Here is a 26,578-nt window from a genome sequence, read left to right on the forward strand (position 1 = left end):
TTCGATTCTTTCAGGGGTGTCCAGTCTTATCCAAAAAAAAAAGGGCCAGTGTGGCTGCAGGGCTTTGTTTCAGCACAACACTAAGACGCCTGATTCTACTTGACTGAAGACGACGGTTAGTTCATTAGCTGAATCAGGCGTCCTAGTGCTAAGGCTAAAACAAAAACCCGCGCCCACACTGGTCCTTTTCGGATAAGATCAGACGCTGCTAGATTAGTGGTTAACAGGGAAATTAAGCCCAAGCCCGCTATAAAAGGTGTGTTTTCACCCTAGCCCTGGAGTCTGGCACAGGTAAGTTGGTGAGTAATCTGTATAAATATTGGTACAGACCTGGCAAGCGACAGGATGGCTGTAGCTGTTTGAAGGTGACACTAAGAACATGAAATAAAAGCCCCAGACACTGTGCTGGCAGTGGTTACGGCATTCTGTCCGTTCTTTTAACCCAGAAGGTGCAATGACTCCAATTATGCTTTTCCACAAGGAAACGTTTGGCCCTGCAGCCAAGAGCCTTAGACAATCGGTCTCCCACACACGCAGGACAGCATCCTGCACTGAAAGGATGGTTTAGACTAAATTATCCTGCATCGTTTGGTTAAATGACACATGAGTAATTCACGCTAAGCTGGGTTCTGGTTCATTTGCATTCACACATTATGCCCATTTGTGTATTTTTTAAATCTTTCCTCAACTGCATGTATAAGCCTAAGCATTGTATATTTTATTCTATAAGACTAAAAGACTAAGACTACTGTAGCTCTTAGGCAATATTTACCCAGTGCCAATAAAGCATTTTAAAGTGAACTGAATTGAATTTCACCAATACACATTCATTTAATATTTAACACCTACGCAATGTCCTGAGGAGCTCATGGGAGCTCATGGAAAGTCCAGAGACTTAAAAGCACATCTATCAATGGATGTCACCTCCCACTCGCATTGTTGCAAAATGATGGCTCATTGCTTGCTTATGGAACCTATCCCAAATATGCATAACAGGAGGTTGAATGGGGACATGATGTCATTTGCAGAATTGTTAAACAACCACTAGGTGGCATCATGAGCTTAACGGTTATCATAGGACAAAGTATAGCTTAAAGTTTCTCTTGTGTTGCTTCACCTGGGCCCATTGCTTAAGAACAATGCTGTGTTTAAAGAGACAGGAAACAGTCCTCACACGGGGTGGTTGGATGTTGGGTTTTTTCCCCTGCATGGGGAAAATGAGGAATCTTTAGGGGAGAGATAAGAGGAAGGAACAGAGGACCACAGACACAGAAAAAAAAAACAGGCAAAAGAGAGGAGGAATAGTGTTAGAGAGTGGTGTATCTGACCACGCGATAGGAGGTGACCTTCGCTCCCTCATAGTCCAGCCTGCCCCGCTGTCTGCCTGGCCAGATAAAGGGCCAAAGTCCGAGTCGCCGTGCCCAAGGGGCTGTATTAGACCTGGGACTGCACACGTCTGGGACTCTCCGTGTCTCTGTCTGTGTGGCACTCTGAGCCCCCTTTCCTACCGCAGGACACCCTACCCTCATCGGATCCCTTCCGGCTGGTCCGTCGCCATGGCGCCTCGTACCCGATTCTTGCTCCCTCTCCTGTTGCTGTGCCTCGCCCTGAGGGCCGCCGCCGCCCTGGCCCAGGAGCAGCAGGACGCCCCCGGGGCGACCCCCGCGCCCCCAGAGGGGCTCGGCGAGGAGCGGGCCCCCGTGGCCTCCCAGCCTGAGCCCAGCGGCACCCCCCCGGCTCCCAGGGCCCCCCCGGCCGAGCCTCAGGAGGAGTCCGACTGGGGCCTCAACTACATCCGCGAAACCTTCCAGGCCGCCAACGGGTACTTCGAGTCCATCGTGGAGATGATGGGAGGTCGCAACGGCGTGTGTCAGTACCGCTGCCGATACGGTAAGTACAGCACGGAAACGTGTGCGTGTGTGTGTGTGTGTGTGTGTGTGTGTGCGTGTGTGAGAGTGTGTGTGTGCGTGTGTGTGTGAGTGTGTGTGTGTGTGTGTGAGGGACAGAGACAGATGAATGTGTGTGTATGTTCAAAACTGACAGAGAGAGGTACAGACCGTATGGGTGACAGAGACACATAGGAGCGTGTAAGTGTGCATGTCTGTTTTTGGTTTTTATAAAAGCAGCGCTCTGTTCAGTTCCCTGACCACACTGTTGTTGCATAGTTGCTTTTTGGATGGGACCAGTGAAGTCTCGCCACTGCAACAGACAGGACAGAATTGGGGATCAGTAGGGAAGTAGCTCATAAAACCCCTCCATTTAATTAAATTCTGTCTCTCTCCCTGCCTTTCTCTCAGTTTCCTCTCTCCATCTCTCTCTCAGCAAGTTCTCTAATGTCAGCTTTAACATGAGTGATGGGGAAATTTAAGATGCAATATTAGATGTTCTCTCCTTCACCAGAAAAATCGTGTTCCCCCCTCCTTTCCCTCTCTCTTCCTCTCCCTCTCTTTCTATCTCCTCCCCATTCAGTTGTCAGGTTTGGTGTTTCACTTCATTGGCATGGCAATGAAGCTCCATTTTGAATCTGAGTTTGAGATGAACACAGTGAATTTGTAGCCTCAGGTTATTTGTCATACAGTTTTCCCTGAGAGGAACTGAGATTGACTTGAAGAGGGAGAGGGAGAGAGTGAACTAGTTGAGAACTGGCAACTACTGCCAATTCTGGCTGACAGAATGTAATTGGCCATACGTTTACCCATAGAAAGAAAGTATGTCAAAACATTTAATAAATAAATAAATAAATATGAATAAAAGACAAACACTCACTGCTCAATAACATAACATCTAAGAAAAGGAATAAGAAATGAATAAAATGGCTCCCTGTGATGATAGAGTAAAATGGAGGGAACAGAGAGTCTTGCAAACTGAAATATTTAAGCAGTGAAACCTTTTCAGTAAAATGACTGTACCTGTTCATACTAGAGTGACCATACAGTACATTGGATGTGAGAAAAAGAGGATGAATATAACACTAGGCTATTTGTTAGCTTATATATACGAACGATGGAACAAGCAAAACTTAACTGGATGTTTTAGGAATTCAGAAATGCCATCAGGACAGATATTTTCTGTCCCAAAATGAAATGTCTGGGAAAAAGAGGACGTCTGGTCAGTCTAGCCTATACTAGTGCTCATTTTTGTGCCGTATATTTTTGGACATGGACCGGTTAGTCTTCAATATTACTGCCCCCTGTGCAACTGGTACAATTTATACCAATTTACAGATTTTGCTTTGAAATGCTGCTTTTATTTTACGTTTAAAAAAAAAATCTTTTATGGTACTTTAGATCTGTTTATGGTGGAAATTAGGCATATTCAGTATTCGTGTAATATGTCAACATAAACATATGTTAACCTAAAATGTGAAACACACAATTACATGTTGGCTAATGCTAATTTGTGCCACGGTACCTGAGAATAATTAAGTTAAGGTACAGTAAAGGTGCTTTCTGTGTGCAGGAAAAGCTCCTCTTGCTCGGCCTAACTACAAAACCCCAGAACCCAACGGCTGCAGCTCCTCCCTGCTGGGATTACAGGTTCCTGAAAGCGTATGCAGGAATTTATCAGAACACACACTCACACACACACACACACACATATACACACACACACACACACACATGCACACTTAGGCACGCACCCACACACACACACATATACACACACACACACACAGGCACACACACAATCTGCATTGTTTTCTATGCTGTGTATACATACAATACTTTCACTCAAATTCACTCACTCACACACACACACACACACTAAGGAACACAGTACATGCATCTAACTAATGGCATACACACCAACACACACACACATACACACACAATCTGCATTGATTTCCATGCTGTGTATACACACACACACAGACACAAACACACTCACATAGTGTACAGTGTGTAACTAACCATCTGACTCTGCTCTCCAGCTGGACCTGGGGATCCCTGCCATGACAAAGTGCTGCAATCAGCTGGACCTCTGCTATGACACCTGCGGCTCCAACAAGTACCGCTGCGACTCCAAGTTCCGCTGGTGCCTGCACGGCATCTGCTCTGACCTCAAAAGGAGCCTGGGCTTCGTGTCAAAGGTCGAAGGTCAGCTGTACTTCCTTTAGCTCGTCCATTCACTATAGCATATTTACCGTAAGAGGTTCATAGGCATGTTTCATATTTATGTAAAGGCCCTCAAAATTGCCACATTGTTTGTGCAAAATCTCACCTCAGTAAGATATAAAATAATTACTGTTTACTGATGCCTGTTTTTCTGAACAGCATTTTAAAACACCCATTATAGGCTGCAATGCAATGGATTATTCATCCAATATAAATATTGAATTATTACAATAGCAATCTTAATAGTTTCACAATTTCAACAAATTGTAAAGCCAACAAGGTTTACTTTTTACATAAAAGTATAAAATATGGAATGTATTTAATATAGAAATATGACTTCTTTTTTTTAGAATATGGTTGCTATGTTGAGGGCTTTGTGGAAGTTCCATTTCTATAAACAGTGAAATACATAATTGTTTTACTGTCATGATCTGTTCCAGTGCATTAAGATGTTTTTTCTTGTCTCTGTCTACCCCTCTCCTCCCTCTGTTCCCTCTCTCCTCCTTCTCTCCCCCGCTCCTCCCTCTCTTTCCCCTGACCCCCAGCTTGTGAGTCAGTCGCAGACACCCTGTACAACACTATTTGGACTCTGGGCTGCAGGCCCTACATGAACAGCCAGAGGGCAGCATGCTTCTGTGAAGGAGAGGAAAGGAACGAGCTGTGAGTGGCCATCCAGAGCAGAACAGCGCAGCGCAGCACAGAGAAGAATACCCAACACAACGCAGCACAGCATGGGAATTCACAGCACAGCATAGGAACACACAGCACAGCATAGCACGGCACAGCATAACACACAGCACAGCATAGCACAGCATAGAAACACACAGCACAGCGCAGCACAGCATAGGAACACGCAGAACAGCATAGGAGTGCAAGCACAGCACAGCATAGCATAGGAAAATACAACACAACACAGCACATCCTGGCATACACAGAACATAGCACAGCAGAGAACAATGATAAAACACCTGCACACAACATACAAACACATACAAACACACACTTTATAGATTACCTATCATCAGTGAGAATGTGGAGACTGAACAGTACCATGGCAACCACACCCCCTCAAGTCACACACATATACACACAGACAAGCCCATGTTCGCTGTATAACTAGCGCTCGTTGAACACCCACATTGCACTGCTGGAGTTGCTGGTCCTGACTCCCAAAGCTGTTTAAAGGCTGACCTTATTTAGGATAGATATTAATAGAGCTCTCACTGAGTCCTCCTCACTGGTAAATTAATAGACGAAGGCAGTATTAGCAGTCTTTTTGTTATGGATTTTTTTTTAAAGAATCTCCATAAAGGGCTACTCTAAAATTGCTTTACAGAAAGGTGCCATTATCACAGGTTTGGAAAGCAGTCCAACCACAGTATCCAATGTGGTAGCAGGGCAATATTACCACAGTGTTGCGTCGCATCGCATTCTATTATATATTGCTTCATATTAGCTGCTGACGTTATGTCTGTCAGGACACCAAAGTGAATATTTATAATGTGTGAAGATACTGTATTTACCCAGGTCCTGCTGATTACATTTGCTTGGGTCAGTTAAACACTGACCCAGGCAAACACATTAAAGGAACAAATGAAGCCACTGGAACAAAAATATGAATTGCTGTATTAAATGGATGTATTAAATTGGGGCATGCTGTAATATTACATGCAGTTGTGGGAAATTGATTGTATAAATTATTTTGATGCGTGCAGACGAAGAAGTATACATTGTACTAATGTTGTTAATATTACTGTTGCTCACAAAACAGTGTTTTAAGTTATTAAATGTTCAGGTTTTCTTTTTGTGTTTCTGCATCCGGTGATGATGAATGATGTAATCAGCCTCGGAGTTGTATTTCTCTCCCTGGATTTAATGGCAGTTTTCTTGCTTTATTTTTTAAAAATAAAAGCGATCAATAATTCATGATAGCACGCACCATTTGGTTTGACCATTGCACTTTGTCAAGATTTCAGATAGTGTCATAGTTTTACAGTATTGAAAGTTATGATGTGCAAGCATTACTGGTTATACCATTGCTTTGGGCAATAATATTTTGACATTGCATTTAATCAAACGTCCAGTTACTTGCATTTGCATTGGCACATTGTTTAAAAGTTGCTACATTTTTATACTGTACTATTCCGTGCACTGCAAGTTTAAGTACGCCTGAGTCAATAATAATTGTGGTTCAGTTCATAATTCCCAACACAGTTCTTCCATTCCCCCCACCTCCCGCCTAGGTGTATTTCTGAAGACTGAGAGAGCAGTTTGATTTTCTGAGAAATGCACACTGTTTGCACTACTTCCGCAACCACAACAGTTTCCCTAACGGCTAATAATCCATGGACCTGGCACGGAACCAACAGGCACGGTCATTTCTCATTTCATCATTCACACACTGACCTACCCCATTTCCAGTCAGAATAACAGAAAACAGCGCTGACTTTTATACCATAGACATTGATTTATCTATCGCCCCTTTCCTCTAGAAACGATTACTTCACTGAAGAATAAATACTTATGGGTGGCACGAGTAGCACTGCTGCCTCACAGCAAGAAGGTCCTGGGTTCAAATCCCACCCAGGGCCTTTCTGTGTGGAGTTTGCATGTTGTCGCCGTGTTGGCATGGGTTTCCTCCGGTGACTCTGGTTTCCTCCCACAGTCCAAAGGCATGCAGGTTAGGTTCATTGGAGAGTCTAAATTGCCCCCTAAGTAGGAGCGTGTGAGTGAATGGTGTGTGTGTGTGCCCTGCGATGGTCTGGCGGCCTTTCCTCTGTGTATTCCAACCTCTTGCCCAATGCATGCTGGGATAGGCTCCAGCACCCGCCGCACCTATCCTGACCAGGGTTATATAATGGATGGATGGATGGATAAATACGCATTTGGAAAGTGCCTCAGAACGCAAATGATCCATATGATCAATTCAGCTTTATTGAGGGGTTTATACTTGTGTCAGTAGCAGCTGGCTATATACAATCAGGGAGGCAGAGAAGTTAAATTTATTATGCATAGTCATTCTGCAGCAGATTTTAATGGTTTTCAATGAGCAACTGCACCGAATTAAATATCTACAAAAAGATCTAAAGGTGAATTTTTCTTAAAGCCTAATTGCAAATGTATTAACTCTGCTGCTGTGAATCTGACATGAAATCCTTTTACTTGCCACAAAAAAATTGTTCACTGATTCCCAATAATTATTGAATGTGCTGGAGTATGGAATATTTGTTATGATTAAAATCATTTAATACCGACTGTGCAAAATGAATGGCACCACATCTGGTGATTAAAAGATTTCAACTGCTGACAGGGTGACCCTTAAAACTGCAGAGCCTTTTCATCATTAAAGAGTTCTGATCAGTTTAAAGGTGCGTTCTCTGCCTCCCTCACATCCACATGTATAATATGTCACGTATTTATAAAAATAAAAATAAACATTGGTTATTTCATTTCTTGGTGCGGTGAAATAACTTTTAACTTCAACCGTGATTCTTTTTTTAAGTATCAGAGAAATAAACATATAAACATATACATATTGTGTTAGAAAAAACTAACATTTTCTGATATATAGTGAGACTATACAGTAAGCACAGCCGTAATAAAGGCCAGAGTTATTCTGTTCATCTTGCAGCCAAGGCAAATTACCTGTAAACCTGCCTCCAAACCATCTCTAGAGAAGCTGTCAGTCATTTTAAGTAAACTAGTGAGTATAGAAAATGTGATGATGAATATATATCAATGTCTGAGTCGAACAAGAGGCAGTAAGGAAGTGTGTGTGTGTCTGTGTGATAATGATGTGATTTAGTGTATGTCTGCAGGGTTTGGCAACGTGTCTGTGAATGCACACCAGTTTCCATGGGGAAATGTTTGATGTCCGTGGTTATTCAAAAATTTATAAACTGTCAAAAATGTAAAAAAATAAAAAATAAATGAAAAATTAATAAAACTGCGTATATCAAAATACAGAGCTGTGAAAACATATTTTCCCCCTTCCCGATTTCCTCCATTATTGCATATTTGTCACAATGAATGGTTTCAGATCTTTAGACAAAATGTAATATGAGACAAAGGGAAGCGAAGTAAACACAAAACAGATTTTTGTGGACAGTTACTTTTTTCCCATGGGTGTTAATAACTTTTTTCATGAAATGAAATAATAATTTTAAATGTCTTTCGTGTTTACCTATGTTCCCTTTGTCTAAAGCTACATTTTGTCTAAAGCCCTGAAACCATTTATTTTGCATTATGCAATAAAGAATATGAATAGCGAATAATAAAGAAATCAGGATACTTTCATGATGACATTCTAAGGTATGGGAGACGATTGAACCCCGTGAGTGGGAGAGAGAGAGAAAAAAAGTGGTGCTTGGTGTGTGTGAGAGAGAGAGAGAGAGAGAGAGAGTGTGTGTGTATATATGTGAGAGAGAGAAAGAGAGAATGTGTGTGTGTGTGGTGATAAATAATGTACATTAGAGTGGCGTGTGTATGTGAGTCAGTGAGAGCCTGCTGGTCTCCTCATGCCTCAGGCAGGATTTGGATGGGGCCCCCGGTCAGCAGCCGCTGCTCCAGGTGAGCGCTGGTCCACACCTCCCTACGCAGGCGCCTCCGACAGCCCTGAGAGCAGCGGGAGTCCTCCTCCCCCTGCCCACACACCAGCACCCGGCAGTGCAGGAACACCTCCTGTAACACACACACACACATCACAACACAACAGCACAGACACGCCACACACATAACACAACACGCATGCACCACATCATAAACACACCACACACACGCATCACCACACACCACACTCTACCACACACACCCACGCACACCGCATCAGAACACAACACACACACACACACACACACACACACATCACAAACACAACACGCACACGCACACACACATCATAAACACAACACACACACACGTACACGCACGCACACACACATCATAAACACAACACACACACACGCACACACACACAGACACGGACACACATGCACACACACACACAAACACATCATAAACACAACACACACACACACACGCACACGCACACACACACGGACATGGACACGGACACACAAACATGCACGCACACACACACACACACATACGCACACATTCATGCAGGCATCGGCTCACATTCAGATGAGCCGCTGAAGGTAGGCTTGCTCACTCACCCGGTTGTCTTTTCCCACAAACTTGAAGACAGGCACCTGGTAGTGTTTGGACAACTGGTCTTTAGCAGAGTACTGCCTCACTGTCTCATCTGAAATACATCTGGAAAAAACAGAAGAAGGTTTCAAACCTAACTAAAAGAGGTGAAGCGGCTCCGGGCATCTCATTAGCCCCTCTGAACTCAACTTCCCCAGTGTACACCAACCGTTAAATAAATCACATTCAAGCACTTCATTACACACAACCCTGAGGTAATGAAGTGGCATATAACTGAACCAAGTTTTAAGTCATATACAGGCGCCCCATTACTTACTCATCCTTGATGAGGGCATATTTGTGCACCATGTTACTCACCCATCCTTGATGAAGTAATATGTCAGCCCCATGTTACTCACTTGTTTTTGATGAGGCAATATTTAAACCCCTTGTTACCCACTCATCTTTTATGGTGTCATATTTGAGAGACCTCAGACTCTCCCATCCTTGTCCTGCAGATAGCTAACTATAAGTCTGCCTTAAGTAGTAGACAGAGAGTAGTCTGACTATTACAGTAGTTAAAATAGTCAATACAGTGGCTCTGATTACTTTTTTACATTAGCGAACGTGAGTATGACAATAGTTAGTTTCAATAATATTCAGCCACAGAGTTAGACAGATTGTTGCCGCTCCCAGGCCTGCATCGAGAACAGCTTTGGTTTCCCACAATGCAGTTGTGCTCTGTGGGACTCACCCGTCCTTAATGAGGTAATACTTGAGCGGCTCGTCCGCTTTGGGGCTGGGCGTGGCGAAGCAGCTCTCCACCAGCGCGGCCAGCCCGTCCACCCGCTCCACGGGCTCCACGCCGAAGAAGAGCGAGTCCCGGAGGCGGAGCTGCGGCGGGGCGCGGTAGGGCTCGGAGAACTCGGCGCTCTTGAAGAGCTCCAGGCTGAAGGGGAAGACGCCCGCGCTGTGGCCCGCCAGCTCCAGGGCCCCGCTGCGCAGGCTGGGCAGGTACCCGTCCGACACCTCGTAGTGCCGCGGGAACTCGCACGTCACCGGCAGCAGCAGCTTGCTCGTCCGCACGATGATGTCACCGCTGCTGCCGGGGCTGGATTTGGGCAGCCCGGTCACCAGGTTGGTCGCCACGATCTTATCTTGGACAACCTGGGGACAGCCAGGCAGACAGGAAGTGGCAGAGTCCGTAATACCATTGCTCTTGGGTGTCTGGAAACTCTAATAGAAGGGCAATGCCTCCCAATTGACCGATTGATTGACTGGCTGTTTTAATGATGTGTTGTGCTGTGGGGTGCTATTTTTAAATGTGAATAGGAACATTTGTACAGGTCTTTTTTCCTCACATTAAAAAATATGGTAGTATAAATAAATTATTTCTTTAGGAATATTTATTTTAAATATTTATATCATATAATAAATCTGTGTTAAAAATAAATATTTAGCAAAAGTTAAATATTTAAATGATATCTTAATCTGTCATAAAAAATAAATATTTAGTGAGAAATTAAATATTTAATTATATATATATACACTTTACTGCTAAATAAATATTTTAAATGCGTCCATTAAAATGTAAACTTCAATGATAAAACAAATAAATATACTATTTAAAAACAAATATTTATTTCAAAAAAAATTTTTATATTAAATCTTCCATCTGGGACTTTTAGATTAAATGTTTAAGTTAAATTTAAGTATCCCTTTAACACATTCCAAAATTTGCGATGGGAGTCCCTATTCAAACTAAATACATCTAACAAAGTACACTTCTAAGATTTAAATTTAAATAAAACATTTATTATATGTGCAAAATATGTAACAGCAAGCTAAACATTTGTAACATTGATGCAGATATAACAATTAACTGAATTGTAAATTCAACTGAATTTGTCACTAAATATTTATTTAGCAGAACAGATATAAGACTTAAGCTAAATATATATTTTATTTTCAAATATTCAGTTATGTGTCTCACATTTAGACATAAGTCATATATTTAGCAAGTTGTTATTTATTTATTTATGGATGCAGAATTAATATTTAAACTAAATACTTGAAATGAGCAGTTTTCCCTTTGATTTAGAAATTAAATCTGATAAATGTGCTATTTATTTGTTTTAAGATATATTTATCCCTTGCATAAATAAATAGATAACTATTTTTATTACATTTAATTTAAATATCTGACAAAATAAATGGTGTTATTATATATTTAACATATATGCTAAATCTGTGATTCCAAATAAATATATAACAACCTACTAAATATTTAACATATATCTAAATCAGAAAAATATTTAAACTTTAAATAAATATTTTGTAAACCATTATATGTTTTACAATTAAATGCAGTTTCTGAATTTATAACACAAATATTTTGCAATTTATTGAATTATTAATTTTTATTAATGTTTGGTACATTTAGCTAAATGTACAAAACAATATGCAAATCACCATCCATGTTGGCCTTTAAACTTTCTCTCAGGCACTTCCTGAGGGCCTAGTTGACCAAATAAGTCATTTCTGGGTAGGGTTAATTAGCATATGTTTAGCAGATTTGTTAAATCCTGCCAAGTGTAAAGTTCACCATTTAACATTTAAGTTATATATTTCTTTTTCAACCTGAGATTGAAGATATAAGATCAATATCCTATCTATGCTATTTAAGTTTACAAACAGCACCCTGTCCTGTGTTGGTCGGGTGCATTAATGTATTTATTCTATTGAGAATTTTTTATCTATCTGATGGGTGTGTGTGCCCTCTACTGCCCAGCAGCCAGGGGAGGCCACAGTGCCTGCAACGCTACTCACCCCATGCCCTGGCAAGTCAGCGGCATCAACATTTGCATTGCATTACATTACGTTTCATCCATTTAGCAGATACTCTTACCCAGAGCGACTTACACAGCTTACAGTCTTTCACACGAACAAACGTACAACGGCCTCTAGCTGAGCTCACCTCCACCATGGTCCCGCAGGTCTTCAGGCTGAAGTTCAGGTTGACGTGGGTGCCGTTGGAGATGCCTCGGCAGGAGGCGTTGGACAGGAAGAGTTCCAGACCGCCCACCAGCTCCTTGGGCACCGATACCTCTATGAAGCTGGGACTGCACTGCACAGGCACTGAGAACAGAGATAACACACTAAGAACAAAGAAACCACTGATAACTCTGACCCACCCAACTAATTCTGCAGTTCAATTCTATCTCTCCGTCTCTGTCTCTCTCTCTCTGTCGATGTCACCCGCATCCACACTCACACTCTTACACACACACATACACACTCACACACCCTCACACTCATACTCTTACACACACATACACACTCACACACATGCTCATACTCACACCCTTACACACACACACACACGCACACTCTCTCTCTCTCACCCTGGCAGGTGCGCTGGTCCTCCCCCAGTTCGAGGCCTCGGGGACAGTGACAGAGGAAGGAGTCCTGCACCCTAGAGCAGCTGTGACTGCACCCCCCGTTGTCCGTGTGGCACCCCTTAATATCTGTAGGAGAGAATCAAGCTTTTGTCTCCTCACTAACACTGTACAGTAGGCCATCTCAAAAGTATTGCAGACCACAAATAAAGCAATGTCATGACTGTGATGTCACGATGACCTCACCGATACAGCTCCGGCCGTCCACGTCCAGCACGCGGCCTGGCCCACAGTCGCAGCGTCGAGAGCCCTTGGTATTCACACAGACCTCTGAGCAGCCCCCGTTGTCCCGCTCACACTCATTCACATCTGATAAGAGAGAGAGAGAAACCGGCAAATTGGATTCTGACCAAATCATCGCGCAGCTGATCATATTTACACTAGAGAAATGTGCTAGAGAAATACTGCCAGACCTTACAGTAAATATGAAAAAGTCACAGATAATGATTTTCCAAAAAAGATCCAGATCTCATGGGAACAAGTACAATTTCAGAATAGGGACAAATCACATAGAACATTGTAAATATCAACTATTTAGGGCTGAATATAAGTTGTTCTGGACATTTCAATGTGGCAATAAATGAACAGAAAGAGAAAACAAGCTGGGCATTTTATGCAATAAATAAAAATTATTTGAAAAAGCATTGATATCCCAATTAGAGTTTGGTTAAGATGATTTGAATCTGTAATTGCCCTATATGGCAGCAAAGCATGGGGTCTGCTTTCAAAGTGAGATTTTGCTCAATGAGACAAACACCCAACTGAAACTTTTCATGCAGCGTTTTGTAAGAACTGCAATACAGGGCAGAATAAGGAAAATATACACTATTCATCCAAATGTTTAAAAGGGCAGTAAAATTTTGGAAACATCTAAAACAGGGACCCCGACTCATACTATTATGATGCCCTAAAATGCCAAGAGCTGAGCTCAGAGAAGAGTCCACTCACTCAGATGCATACCAACTGAACCTATTAGAATTAAGCAATTTATAAAGCAAGATAAGCAAATTACATTACCAATCAGAAAAGACAAACAATAAAATCAAAACAAATTACAATGCTCTTTGGCCCTAAAACATGAATACACTGAGGCAGATTACCTGACCACAGTCCAATATGATATACTCTGATAAACGTTGACAAAATACAGACTCAGCGAGCACAGCCTAGCCATAGAGACTGGTCGCCATCGGCAGACTTGGCTGCCCAAAGAAGAGTTTCCACTCTGTGCTTCCACTATAACCAACAGGAAATAGAAGCAGAGCTGCACTTCCTCACCCAATGCAATAAATATAAATAAATTAGAGAAGGTGTTTTTTAAAATGAAAGCAATACACCCAAACTTCCCAACCCCGCCCGAGACCCAACTATTACAAACTCTCCATGGAGAGGAAAGGTGCTGTGCAAAATACCTGCCACAGACAGAGGGACAGCAGTGACCCCCACCAATATTTATATATAATGTGTGTTTGTATAATTGCTTTTACAGTATTATAATTATTTATTATCATATACTAATGCACATTTTATGTCTGTTATATTTCAATCGAAATATTTTAATATTTATTGTTGCTGTTATTCCTTTCATCATTGCTGTTATTCTGATTGATTATTACGCTTTGGCAATATGTATTTCTCTCACCATGCCAATAAAGCATGTTTCAATTGAGTTGAAAATTGAGAGAGAGAAAATGAGAGAGAGAGAGAGAGGGAGAAGGAGAGAGTGAGAGGGAGGGGAAGACTAAGAGGGAAAAAGGGAAGAGAGAGAGGGAAGAGACATCTGATTGATTGAGAGGAGAGAGAGGTCGATGAGGAGATAATGGCAGTCTTGGAAGTCATCAGCTCCACAGTGCACTGCTGCTGCCCTCAGCTCAGTCCGGTGCTGCTTCCCTTCGGTCTCAGTGCAGCAACACATCAATCACAAGCCTGAAGGGTCCAGTGTCTCCTTAAAACCAGCCCCCCGCTTTGCCCCCCCCCCCCCCCCCCCCACCATGTCTTTTGCTTTCTCTCTTTCTCTTAATGTTCAGATCAAATCAGGTCACTTAGCTTTTTTTATGGCATATCATATATCATTCTAAACTAAGAAACTAATTTAAAAATATATCCAATATAAAATATCAAGTACAATAAAAAGGCCAGTAAAAAACAAAGAAATATAAAAATACAACATGGAGAATATAGATAAAACAACAATGGACATAGACGATCTTTACTTTTATTTCCTCCAGAGACCTTCGTTTCCCTCCTCTGCTCGTCACACTGTCCCTCCATACTAATCTCTTTCACTCTTTACCTCCTTGTTTCTCTCTTTCGCATCTCCCTCTAGCCTCCTCTCCTCTTACTCCTTCCTGCTCTCTCTCTCCCTCCCTCTCTCTTCTCTCTCTCTTTTCTTCTCTCTCTCTCCTCTCTCTCTCTCTCTCTCTCTCTCCTCTCTGCTCTCCTCTCTCTCTCTCTCTCTCTCCCTCTCTCTCTCTCTCTCTCTCTCTCTCTCCCTCCCTCTCTCTCTCACCCAGGCAGGTCTGTCCGTCGGGGCCCAGAGTGGTCCCAGCAGCACAGTGACACTCCGGCTGCTTGCACTGCGGGGCCTTGCATTCCACCCGTCACGAGTGAAATCGAGGACAGAAGTGACAGTCAGGAACAGACGACCCGACGAGAGACGACAGACAGACAGACAGACCAGTGCAGGAGACAGCGACAGACACCCAGGAGACAGACAGCAGGAGACGAGAGGAGACAGACAGACGAGCAGCATGCGTCCAGGGAGACAGACAGACAGAGACAGCAGTCAGAGACAGACAGACAGACGCAGAAGACATCAGACAGCGGACGTGGCACTGTCTCTCCGGTCCGCTCAGCTCAGGTTGTGGAATGAACTGGGGAATGCAGAGCAGGGTAATGAACCTTCATGTCAATCAAACCGAGCGGACAGGGAAACAGAAACTCCATCAGAGTGGAGGCAGAGGGCACACAGAGACACACAGCAGAATATTAACACACAGGGTCATCTGTAGAGGCTGGCTCACTGAAAACAGTCACTAGATGGACAATCACAGAAAAGCCCAACTTGATTGCCCATCTAATGACTGCTTTCAGTAAGCCAGTCTCGACTTTTACCCAAAATATGCGAATATATTCTCTTCACAGGTGCAGTTTGTCAGGATTCTGTGGTAGTTTCTATACTTGCCAGGCTTCTGCATTGAAATATGAGTCAAGTTAAAGGACAAATGATGACTGAATCCAGACAGTATGACTGACAGTAACAGAAAAACAGAAAGATAGACAGACAGATAGACAGATAGACAAACAGACAGACAGACAATGTGAATGTGAGAGGGTGACAGACAGACAAACAGATTGACAGATAGACAGATAGACAAACAGACAGACAGACAGATAGACAGACAAAGTGAATGTGAGAGAGTGACAGAGACAGACAAACAATGTGAAAGTGAGAGACAGACAGACAGACAGTATGAAAGTGAGAGAGTGACGGAGAGACAGACAAACAAACAATGTGAAAGTGACAGACAGTCAGACAGACAGATAGACAGACAGACAGACAATGTGAAAGTGACAGACAGTCAGACAGACAGATAGACAAACAGACAGACAGACAATGTGAAAGTGAGAGAGTGACAGTGAGACAGACAGACAGACAGTATGAAAGTGAGAGAGTGACAGACAGACAGACAGACAGACAGAAGTAAGTGCAGGCGGCGAGCTGACCACGCCGCAGTAGACGTGAGAGCAGACGCGGCGGGCAGACAGACAGACCGCGGCCGGCCCTTAGCAGCTGGCGTCACGGCGCAGTAGCGTGAAGCAGGCGGCGGCGGGGCAGCGAGACACGCGTACGCCGGCCGGGCCCTTCAGTCCAGATGGCGTTGCACGGGCCCGCAGTGTTCTCGTGATGCGAAGGGGGCACGGCGCGCCCGCCTGGCCGTGAGCGGGTAGCTCCCGTTCCAGTGGGCGCAGCGTGCCGCAGAGGTTCTCCGTGATTGCAAGGTGTGGCATGGCGTGCACGGCCAAGGCCTGGGCTGGCCCTCCGGTCAGTGGTTGGTAAAGCGTATGGACGACTGGTTAGCGTCGGCTCCTGTTCCGCCAGAGCTGTTAGGTGATGTAAGGCCGAGCACGGTCCAAGGCTGGGGTTGACGCCCTCGAGAGGATGGTAGAGCAGGGTGAGAAAGGAGTTAGAGCAGGTAATAACAGGTCCACCTGACCCTGGACCTGGAAAACCAAGGGTTAACCTGGCTTTCGCTGTTACTCACACTTACTGCAATAGATCAATCAAAGCACCTGGTGACACAGTTACCTCACCTAAAATTGTTGCTATTTTTTTTTACAGCGAAAGCAAAATCAAAAAGAGTAAAAGGCAGGACCAGGGAACATTACAGTACGGCATTTATCCAGAGCAACACACACAATTACACTCTCACACGCAATCCATTTACACAGCTGGACAGGGAGCAACTGAGATCAAGTTTCATTTTCAAGGCAATGACAGCAATGCCCTAAGCTGGAAATCAAACTCGCAACCCTGTTGTAAGTTGTAAGCCTAATTCCTTAACCATTATGCTACAGAGACTCTGGGGGGTTCCTTATTTACTGTTAAATGGTGGGGCTATAATGCACATTCTGTTCGTTTCCATGATGTAGGTCACATGCCAGTCAATCCCTCAGCGTGCTGAACTCAGCCAAAATAAACAGTTCAGTTTATAACAGTAAAAGAGTGTCAGACTGCCTCAGAGCCACATACATCAGCAGCAGGCATAGTTTTATTCAGTCTGCTAGCGGGGTCAGGAGGAAGGGGACATAATAAACAAACTGGAGCGTGCTGGAGAGCGATCAATACCGCCGCCCCTCCTGCTCTTGTTTTCTCTCTTTCTCTCTCGCTTTCTCTTTACAATCTAATTAAGCGATGGAATTAAGCCACCAATCGGACGGAAAGCCAGACGAGAGTAGTCTACATGAGGAATGATCGGAGCTCGAGGATCGGTGAAAACTAATCGCGGGGAGTTGGCGCAGGACGAGGAGTTCAGTGATCCCTCCTGTCTGTTGCACTGATGTCGAGGAGGGGCAGACAGACAGACAGAGAGACAGACAGACAGACAGACAGACGGACATTGTTACATGTAGCTCCCGGGGACCAGCGGAGCCAAATTTTACCAGATGCAGCTTTGGCTTCGGTGTGTATCCAAGCAAGACTGGCGTGTGTCCAAGCATGGCAGCATGCCCTGCTGTATCTCTATCTTTCACACACTCACACACACGCACACGCACACACACACACACACACACACACACACACAGAAGCTCATCGCTCTGTAGCTGCAGGCAGGCCTATCTCAGAAGGATGTCCCGCAAATGCAGGAAGGACGGGGGGTCAAGGACAACCGGAGGAGACGGTCAGGGCCCTGCCGTTTAAAGCACGATCTCCCATCTGTAAACAATGCTGTCCTAAACAATGCTGTCCTTTCTTTTGCTACATCAAAAGACACTGCTACGTCAAAAGGTCCACAGCCCGGAAATGCCTCACCCACACAACCCTCGACTCTCTCTCTCTCTCTCAGAAACGTAAACGCTGGCACAGAGGGCGGTTGGGTGCAGCTGTGGTGCTGCATGGTGACGCAGTGGTAAGAGTACGGGCGGAGCACTGAGCCTGAGCCCCAGAGCCCCAATAACATGGTGAAATGGTTGCAGAAGTGTTCCTGTGAGTCTATGTGCACAGATGCCTCCACACATTTCCAACTGAAATAAGTGTGATCGGGATCCATTTACAATGCAGCTGGAGGGCTGTGGTTTATAGGGGCCTGTTTTAAAAGAAAATACATACTGTAGTAAAAATGTTACAATCCTGTTACTCATTTCTGGGCGTTCAGATGCTCTTAACCAGAACATTCATCACAGATTCATCACAACCTAATATTTCTGAAATTTTGTACTAGTTGGCTTAGCATGGGTCCACCCATTCTCCATGTGACAACACTGCCCATATCAGGGTGAACAATCTTAGAGCACCACCACCCTGCCAACCCCAACGTCACCTTCGCCTCTACAGCTTAAGGATGAATGGATGAGCCGTACAACATTATACTCTTTATGTTTAAATCACTCCGCATTTACCTCTCTTTATCCCCCACTCAAATGCAACCCCGTCCCACCCTGTTTAACCACCCTTAATCCTTTTTTATTTGATTTACATGTAACAATAAAAAATTCTGCATTGCTGGGTATTTCTGCTGGCTGTAAAGTGGTTTCGATTTTACCCGCAAGCTCTCGCGGTGAAATTCTTCATAAATTCTCCCTCTCTGTTGTTTGTGACTCCTGACACAGGCCGAGATAACAGCACGACAGCGTTTATTAAGATGCGGCGGTAAAGATGCTCAGACCAGATGCCATCTCTCGGGGTGTCGGAGGTAAGGGGTCAGAGTTCAGGGTAACTCACCGACGACCTCAATGGCGCGGGCGGTCGGCAGCAGAAGGGCGAATAGAAACAGCAGCATCGCGGCAGATGTCCGTGTGTCTGTATTTCGGGTGCGGCTCGGGTTACCCTAAGTATCTGCAGGAATGGGCTCTGTCCACGTCTCAGCTCTGCGGTCCACTCTGGGTCGCCCAGTGGAGGTGGGGGGTCTTATAAAGTCGGGGTGCTCTTATCGCAGACCAAGGAAGGCTGACCTGAGCTTGGGGGGGTGATGGGATGGGGGGGCAGTACAGGACATCTGTCTCACCTTGACCCACCCCCCCGCCCCCCCCTTCCACACAGTGACACAGACCATCCTCCCATTGTTCCAGGAGTCAGTCTTATCCAGAACTCAGACCAGAGCGGACTGTACCACACCGAGGAGTTCCGCTCTCCACCCTTCGTCTTCCCCCACCCCTCCTCTTCTTCTTCATGCCTCTCTCAGTCATCACTGCTCCTTATCCATCCCAAACTACTTCACTTCCCAGCACTGAGCCCTCTCGCACCTACAGCCAAATCATTTTTCTCCCCACCTCATCACGCCTTTCCATTTCTCTGCCGAAACCCTTCTAATCCATTTTAGAACCATAATGACGCATCTTAAAAGTTTATGGAAATTCTCGTTCATATTCTCAGAAATCCCCTGTGACTCTGAGTCATTTCTTCCAATTAAGATAGCTGGAAAGACAGGACAATAAACTAATCAGGGACTAAATTAACTTCGGGGAGGGGGCTGTGATGAGGCGGAAAAGAGCTGACACAAGGGGCAGTGACATGTGGGTGGGGTGGACGGGGGGGCATAAGCTCCCATGGTAGGATATGTGCAGTAAAGCCTGACCACTGGTCTTCAGCTTTCAATTTTTCGACTACAAAAATTAACAGGCTTTGCAACTTCAATTTAGAGGTCGCTGGCCTTACATAGGCCAGTTCTTAGGCTTTCAATTAAATTAATTGCTTCTTTAATTAATGAGGCCATTAGCTGAAACAAACAAGAAAGGGCCAGACCTCCTCTATTACTGCTCTGCTGACCAGCATCTGCACACCTGTGCTTCCTCCATCCCTCTGTCCTTCTTTCTCTCTCTCTTTGGACATGGACAAAGACACTGAATGCTGGATATCCTCTATGACCACAAGTGTATATTAACCTTTAAAGTCGTTAAATATTCCATAACTGCAGTGCAGATTAGCAGTTATCATCAGAAAAACCTCTATACCCAGTGTAAATGAGGGGTTAGGCCACATGAGACTTTCCCCAGAAGGCCGAGGGTCACAAGTTGTGTGTGCACAGTAAAAAGTCCAGTGTTAATTCAACTCTAACACAGTACATACGTTAATTCAGCATGAAACATTTTACTATGTGGGCATTTGACTCGCATGAGTACTGGTGTACCCTGACACCAGCTTGGAGGATAACTCATGGCATGCATTTTTTGTTTGGTGACGTCAAACACACACACATAGACATACACACTTACGCACACACACACACATACGCATATGAGCAGGCACGCACACAGACACATAAACACACACACACACACACACACATAGACATACACACGTACACACACATACGAATACGAGCAGGCACGCATGCACACACACACAGACCCACACAGACATACACACTTACGCACACACACATGCGCGCATACACACACACGCACACACACACACACACACCCGCATACGAGCAGGCACGCACACAGACACACACACACATGCACATACGCATGCACAAAGACACACACACATAATGAGTGAGAAGCTCATCGCTCTGGAGCTGCAGACAGGTCTATCTCAGAAGGATGTCCGGGAAGGATAGGAGGTCAAGGACAACCGGAATAGGCGGTCAGAACATGGTTGTAAACAGCGTGGTCCCAGATATTGCTAATACACATAATATACATATGCTCCATTTAATTCCTACACTGATCACTGCTGTACTGAACGCTCATCAAAGCACAACAACATTAATGCCCGTCACTCAGCACAGATAATGGAGTACAGCTGTGAATGTTGAATACCAGAGGCAGCAATCTTGTCGGAAGAGTTCTGCAGGAGGAGGTCTGATCCACTTTCATTGCCATAGCACCCCCCGTGTTGATTTATCATGTCTCAGGGGTTCGACTATAAAAAGGTCAAACTGAAATCAGGTCACTGCAGTGAACCCCGAGAGCATGAACATCATTGCCCAGTGCTCACATCATAACCACAAACAACCTTCATGCACCGTTTTCACCTACCATAGCTCACCCTTCAAGTAAAACCATGTAAACAGAGAGCCAGTCTCCTTTCACAGGGCTACTGGTCGCCCGAATGCCCTCGGATCATTCTCTCCTTATTGCAGCGAGAGAAGAAGCGGAGTACCATAATGTGTGGGGTTACACTGTCAATCAGAAACTCACATGAGCCAATCAAAACTGTGCTCTTCATTGCAAAACTCAAGCATTGATTCGCTGATAACATTTATTAGCCCTGCCTACTTAAGAGATTATGAAACATCACTCGCACATGAAAGCATCAGTCACAGAGGGATCACATAACCACTTCTGTCATCCCTTGCGTAGTTATTTCTTCCAGTTGGTTCCATGTGCAAGTACTGGCATATAGGAGTGTATTTAAGTTAAGTCTCCTTGTTCAAGACTTAGTCCAATCCTGGAAATCAGTTTCTTTATTTAAGTCCTGCTTAAGAATGCCATATTGTGCCATTCAATGCCAAACTGTGACTGAACATAACTTTATAAAACACCACAGAAAACATATTTCCAAAACCTGGATAAGTATTTTATTGATAACTGAATTACATTTCTCTTTTATACATATTTCATAAATGATACAGGATTTTACATTTTTTTGTATTTTTTCTCATCTCTTTCAATATTACAGCATCCGATGCCAACAGAAGAAAGAAAAACAGATTAAGAATGAAAAACAATAATTATATCCTACATCCTGCTTCAACCTTTATTTTTGAAACTTTTTAAAACATCTTTTTATAGTCTTTGATAAGTGCACGCAAACAGGATAAAAATTTAAAACAATGCACGCATCAAAACAATAAAGAAAAAAAAAAACAAAACCGAATGAGAAAAAAGAAAAGGAACCAAAGTAAGTGATTAAGGGGGCAGGGGGAGGTCAGGAAACGTGCACACTCTGGGGGTAACCCACATGCTGTCAGAGACTCTCCTCTGGTCTGAGCTAGGGAGAGGGAAGGGGTGAGGGTGGTGGGGCGGGGGTAGAAGGGCAGTCGTAACCACCCCAGGGGTCACAGCTGCCCCCGTTAGGCCCACTGAAGTACCCTGACTTAAGGACAGACACAGGCCGGGCTTGCTCCCACTACACTACGGCTCAAACACTGGCCTCATAACTACACACAAAACCGGGTGGGGGTGGGGGGTGGGGCGGGGGGGGCTGGAGGGTCAGCGAGCCCAACCCATGTGGCACAACAAGCATCCTCATCGTTGCCCTGGGCGACCAGGATTCCATGTCTTTGTGAACGGCGCTCTCCAAAATCAATATACTTTTTTTTTTTTTTTTTTTTAATTGTTCATTTTATTTAGATTTTTTTAAATGTCTTTTTTTTAAATATAATTTTTCCCCTTGTAAACATACATTCATGCAACACCCGCTTTAGAATAAAGTTCCCTATATCTGATATATTTCTTTTTTTTTTTTGTTTTGGTAAAAAAAGGAAACAAAAGGAAAAAGAAAGAAAAGATGAAATGAATCCTAAAGATATGGAGATGGAGTGGAGGTGGAGGTGGGGCGACTGTCAGTGAGTGCAGAGCAGCGGAGGGGAGGAGTCGGGGGGGGGGGGGGGAGCAGAGAACCCCTCCCTCCCAGCTGTCCGGGACATACGACTGTATCGATCATGTGACTTTTCAGAGGATTAATCGCATTATTGATCGTGGTATGGGAGATCAAGGACAGTATCCATTGTATTTGTTGGCTTGCACCTCTCCGCATGTTGCACACACAAACACATGTACACAGGCACAGGCAGACGCGCACAGGCACAGCGCCAGATGTGTGTGTGCTGGGAGGGGTTTTGTTTTATTATTATTTTTTTGGTTTTCACTGCCCTTATGAACTCGGCAACAATGGATGGCCATCTTAGCCTTGTGTGTCAGCTCCACCCAAACACAACAGAACACAAGACAACTCCGCTCTGCAAGCTGCGGCCTGCCTTTACCCCCATTCAAACAAACCACCACCACTCCTGTCTCTCAAATGACCCGTCTAACAAATCTGACAGCACAAATACCATTCAGCTGTTTTGCTTAAGATGAGAAGGGAAAAGAAAGCCTTGTTCTCCACGCCATCCTCACATCACTGCGGCTCTCGCTCTCTCTAATGCGCACGTACACACACTCCTGTGTAAGCACGCGCGCACACACACACACACGCGCACGCAGGCACGCACACACACACACACGCGCGCACGCAGGCACGCACACCCCAGCAAATGCAGCCGATATGACTCTTGTCAACCTCGCACAGCGGGGCGATTGTGCTTCACCAACCGAGGACAGATGACTAGAGGCGTCAACACAGAGAAACCCACAGCGGCCGCACCGCCACTACATCAAACCAGACAGACAGACAGACCACCGCCGTCAAGAAGACTATCCCTCACCGCGGCACGCAGGCAACTACGGGCGGATCGCGGCTCAGTCACCACAGAACAGAAACATCGATATGGCTTTAAAACTCTGCAAAGGCCACGGTCAGGACAGAGAGAAAAAAATAATAAAAATAAATAAACCATGGCAACAAAGACAAAATGGAACCGCAGTTCCACAATGTACACCGACCCACAAAGAGGTAAGACAGCCTGGCTTGCTGTATGAGGGAAGAGAATCCTGGCCAGAACAGATGAATAAAGAATTCTGATAAATAATTTAAACAGAATGGAACAGAACGGCGCATGAACCAGCTGCAATTAATAACCAACTCCTTTACTCGACAAAAGAAATGGCAGAGAGTGATTAACACGCACTATTTTCACCTTTGTATTTTAAGCCTGTTTTAATTATCGGAATGCCTAGCAATTATCTTAAAACTAAATACTTCAAATGAGAATAAACGGGAATAAAATCTTCTGAAAGTCTGAGCTGCAATCAGCTCAGCAATTGTAATTTGAAAAGACACAGTTTAACCCAATAAATTCCCACTTAGTGATAAATAATCTTGTAAATAGTTTTCTTTTCAGATGAAGAATGTACTTTAGTGAAAGTGAATCAGGGTACAGGGATCATGGGTAGCTAAAAATCCAACACCACTGTCCCCTAAATACATAAGATGCACAAGCCTTTCTCTACAGCATACCTTAACATCAAATAAAACCTCTGTACAAGGCTAGGAAATATTTCAGGTGATATCTCTCCTTAATGTTCCCATTTGTTAAATTGGGGGGGGGCTAAGCCACTCCACAAGCTGTACGCAAGTCAGAAAATGACAGCAGCCACCAGTTCACACATTCTCCTGCCAATAAATCGATACAAAATTCTAAGGTGGTTCCTCCCACTTATTGACACCTCTACATTATGTCCTTAGGTGGTTGCTTTTGCACATCAACACCACTATACACTGTAACCCTCAGAATCTCTGTGGTGAGGGGCGGAACAGAGGTCATGACTGTCGCACTGCACTCTGGGTATTGGAGGCAGCGAGGCACTGTGGGAGACGCAGTTAGTGTTTAGTTTCTCATTTCTGTGACAGTACACAAAGGCTACGACAGCAGCACTCCATACTTCGGTTTGGACAGCAGAGAGAGGTGGAGAGTGTGCCTTTACACAGTATCCCTGAAAACAACAGATATCAGCTCAGTCTGCCTGCGCAGAGGCAGAGAGGGTGTGTGTGTGTGTGTCTGCGTGTGTGTGTGTGTGTGTGCGTGTAAGGACAGGAAAAACAGTGAAGATCGGTGGGATTGCATGAAATGGGACGGTCTGGCCACACCATACTCAAGAGTGTGTGGGCGCATATAATGGACTGGGTGAAAAAATGAGGGGTTTCTTCCCCAATGAGAAAAAAACAATGATTCTGATTGATTCTCCTTTTGTTTTTTAACAAAGTTATTATTATGGCTTTCAAAATAAAATGTTCCAAAAAAATTATTTTGGAATAATTAAACACACAGTGATGTTTTTTGCCTAGGAGCACTCTCAGCCACACACACCAGGTTCAAACAGGAAGTCACAGACAGGAAGTGCAACATGTCACCTGCCCAGGCAGACACAGGCTCCTGGTAAAGCTCTTTATTAGCACATCAGACATTCAGCTGCTGTCCATCATACAGAGTGGGAGGGGCTTTCCGAAGGAGTCGAAGGAGGTGGCAGCATTTTAGGGACGTGGATGCTGAGACCAACACACACACAGGAAAGAAGAAACCCTGCCAAGAGCAGCAGACAGCAGCAGTGCGGCGGGGAAAAGAATCTCCCAGAAAACCCGGGAAGTATTAACCCTTTCCACAACATGTCTGGAGAGTGGAGTAAAGTAGTGCTGAGTCACGGGTTTTTCTTGGGTCCTTCTTAATTCGGAGACACTCCCTAAATATCCAGTGACAGCCCGCCCCTCCCTCCCCACCAAACACCAACACAGAAGAGCTCTTTGAGAGTATGAAAGGTTTGATGGAAGGAGAGTCATGTAAAAATGGTGCTGTGGCCAGTGTGGCTGTCAAGAACAGCTTATATTTGTTGGGGGGGTGGGGGGGGGGTAGCAGGAGCCATTGTCATATTTCTCTGGGGAGGGACAGGGTGGTGAAGGAATTGCATCACCAAAAAAATGTATCCCCTCTGCATCGATGTCTCTGATCCACAAACTTGAAACTCTGTGGTCACTTCCTGTCTGGCAGCATGACTTCCTGTAGTGAGCCAATGCTCCTCACTCCTTCGTAGTTACTCAGAGTAAAGTTTCATCCCTCCTTCATGAGAAGTGATCAGTTTGTTTTATTCTTTAACCTCTCCTCTCTTCTGATTTTTTATTATTTTTCTTGGTTTTCAGTCAGAAAAGTAAAAAAAAAAAAAAAAAAGAATTAAAAAAACTTTCCCCCCGTTGCTTGAGTGATGGCTTGTCGGAGAGTGAGAGACGGAAGAGATGGAGAGGAGGGAAGCAGAAGGGGTGGACGGAAAGGCGGAAGGAAAAAATGAGGGGGAAAAAAGAGAAGAGAGAGGGAAGGAAGCGTGTGGGGGGAGGGGGGACCTCTTCCCATCAATCCTTGCTGGCTGTGATCTGCTGGATGGGGAGCTGCAGCTGGAGGGGGTCCCGCAAACGCTTAAGATCCAACTCCGCCTGGGGGGGAGAGAGAGAGAGAGAGAGAGAGGGAGGGGGGGAGGGGGAGAGAAAGGGGGGGAGGGGGGGAGAGAGAGGGAGAGAGAGAGAGAGAGAGAGAGAGAGAG

General features: G+C 44.5%; 3 protein-coding genes across 5 annotated transcripts in view; 1 reads left to right on the plus strand and 2 right to left on the minus strand.

Moving 5' to 3' along the window:
• The first annotated feature begins 1,395 nt into the window (after positions 1–1,395).
• On the plus strand, positions 1,396–6,039 carry pla2g12b (phospholipase A2, group XIIB). 2 transcript variants are annotated; one of them, XM_064317378.1, is made up of 4 exons: positions 1,396–1,890; positions 3,460–3,536; positions 3,932–4,097; positions 4,661–6,039. In XM_064317378.1, exons 1-4 carry the CDS (start codon positions 1,557–1,559, stop codon positions 4,777–4,779), a joined length of 696 nt encoding a protein of 231 aa, XP_064173448.1. In that variant the 5' UTR covers positions 1,396–1,556; the 3' UTR covers positions 4,780–6,039. The 2 variants fall into 2 exon arrangements, with proteins under 2 accessions (XP_064173448.1, XP_064173447.1); XM_064317377.1 differs by having other exon boundaries at positions 1,398–1,890; positions 3,460–3,548.
• A 2,416-nt stretch (positions 6,040–8,455) lies between these two features.
• On the minus strand, positions 8,456–16,732 carry oit3 (oncoprotein induced transcript 3). Its single transcript, XM_064318142.1, has 8 exons — positions 16,525–16,732; positions 15,231–15,314; positions 12,908–13,030; positions 12,668–12,790; positions 12,241–12,401; positions 10,018–10,430; positions 9,290–9,389; positions 8,456–8,795 (listed from the first exon to the last, which is right to left on the minus strand). Exons 1-8 carry the CDS (start codon positions 16,730–16,732, stop codon positions 8,631–8,633), a joined length of 1,377 nt encoding a protein of 458 aa, XP_064174212.1. The 3' UTR covers positions 8,456–8,630.
• A 5,211-nt stretch (positions 16,733–21,943) lies between these two features.
• Positions 21,944–26,578, minus strand: part of mcu (mitochondrial calcium uniporter) — a 70,001-nt gene continuing 65,366 nt past the window's right edge. For both annotated transcript variants that reach the window (XM_064316972.1, XM_064316973.1), the window contains exon 9: positions 21,944–26,471. In XM_064316972.1, the coding sequence (XP_064173042.1) occupies positions 26,391–26,471 (81 nt within the window). In that variant the 3' untranslated portion in view covers positions 21,944–26,390. The remainder of the gene's footprint in view (positions 26,472–26,578) is intronic.

This window comes from Anguilla rostrata, chromosome 18 (assembly GCF_018555375.3).
Source record: "Anguilla rostrata isolate EN2019 chromosome 18, ASM1855537v3, whole genome shotgun sequence".
Classification (NCBI taxonomy): domain Eukaryota; kingdom Metazoa; phylum Chordata; class Actinopteri; order Anguilliformes; family Anguillidae; genus Anguilla; species Anguilla rostrata.

Excerpts from the sequence above, each read along its gene's own strand:
- oit3 (XM_064318142.1), bottom strand. The coding sequence starts at position 16,732 with ATGCCACACCTTGCAATCACGGAGAACCTCTGCGGCACGCTGCGCCCA. Across the intron at positions 15,315-16,524 it reads CTGCTTCACGCTACTGCGCC|AATGCAAGGCCCCGCAGTGC; the intron begins GTGACGCCAGCT and ends CGTGACGGGTGG. Across the intron at positions 13,031-15,230 it reads CGACGGACAGACCTGCCTGG|ATGTGAATGAGTGTGAGCGG; the intron begins GTGAGAGAGAGA and ends CTCTCTTATCAG.
- pla2g12b (XM_064317377.1), top strand. The coding sequence starts at position 1,557 with ATGGCGCCTCGTACCCGATTCTTGCTCCCTCTCCTGTTGCTGTGCCTC. Across the intron at positions 1,891-3,459 it reads TCAGTACCGCTGCCGATACG|GAAAAGCTCCTCTTGCTCGG; the intron begins GTAAGTACAGCA and ends TTCTGTGTGCAG. Across the intron at positions 4,098-4,660 it reads CTTCGTGTCAAAGGTCGAAG|CTTGTGAGTCAGTCGCAGAC; the intron begins GTCAGCTGTACT and ends CCTGACCCCCAG.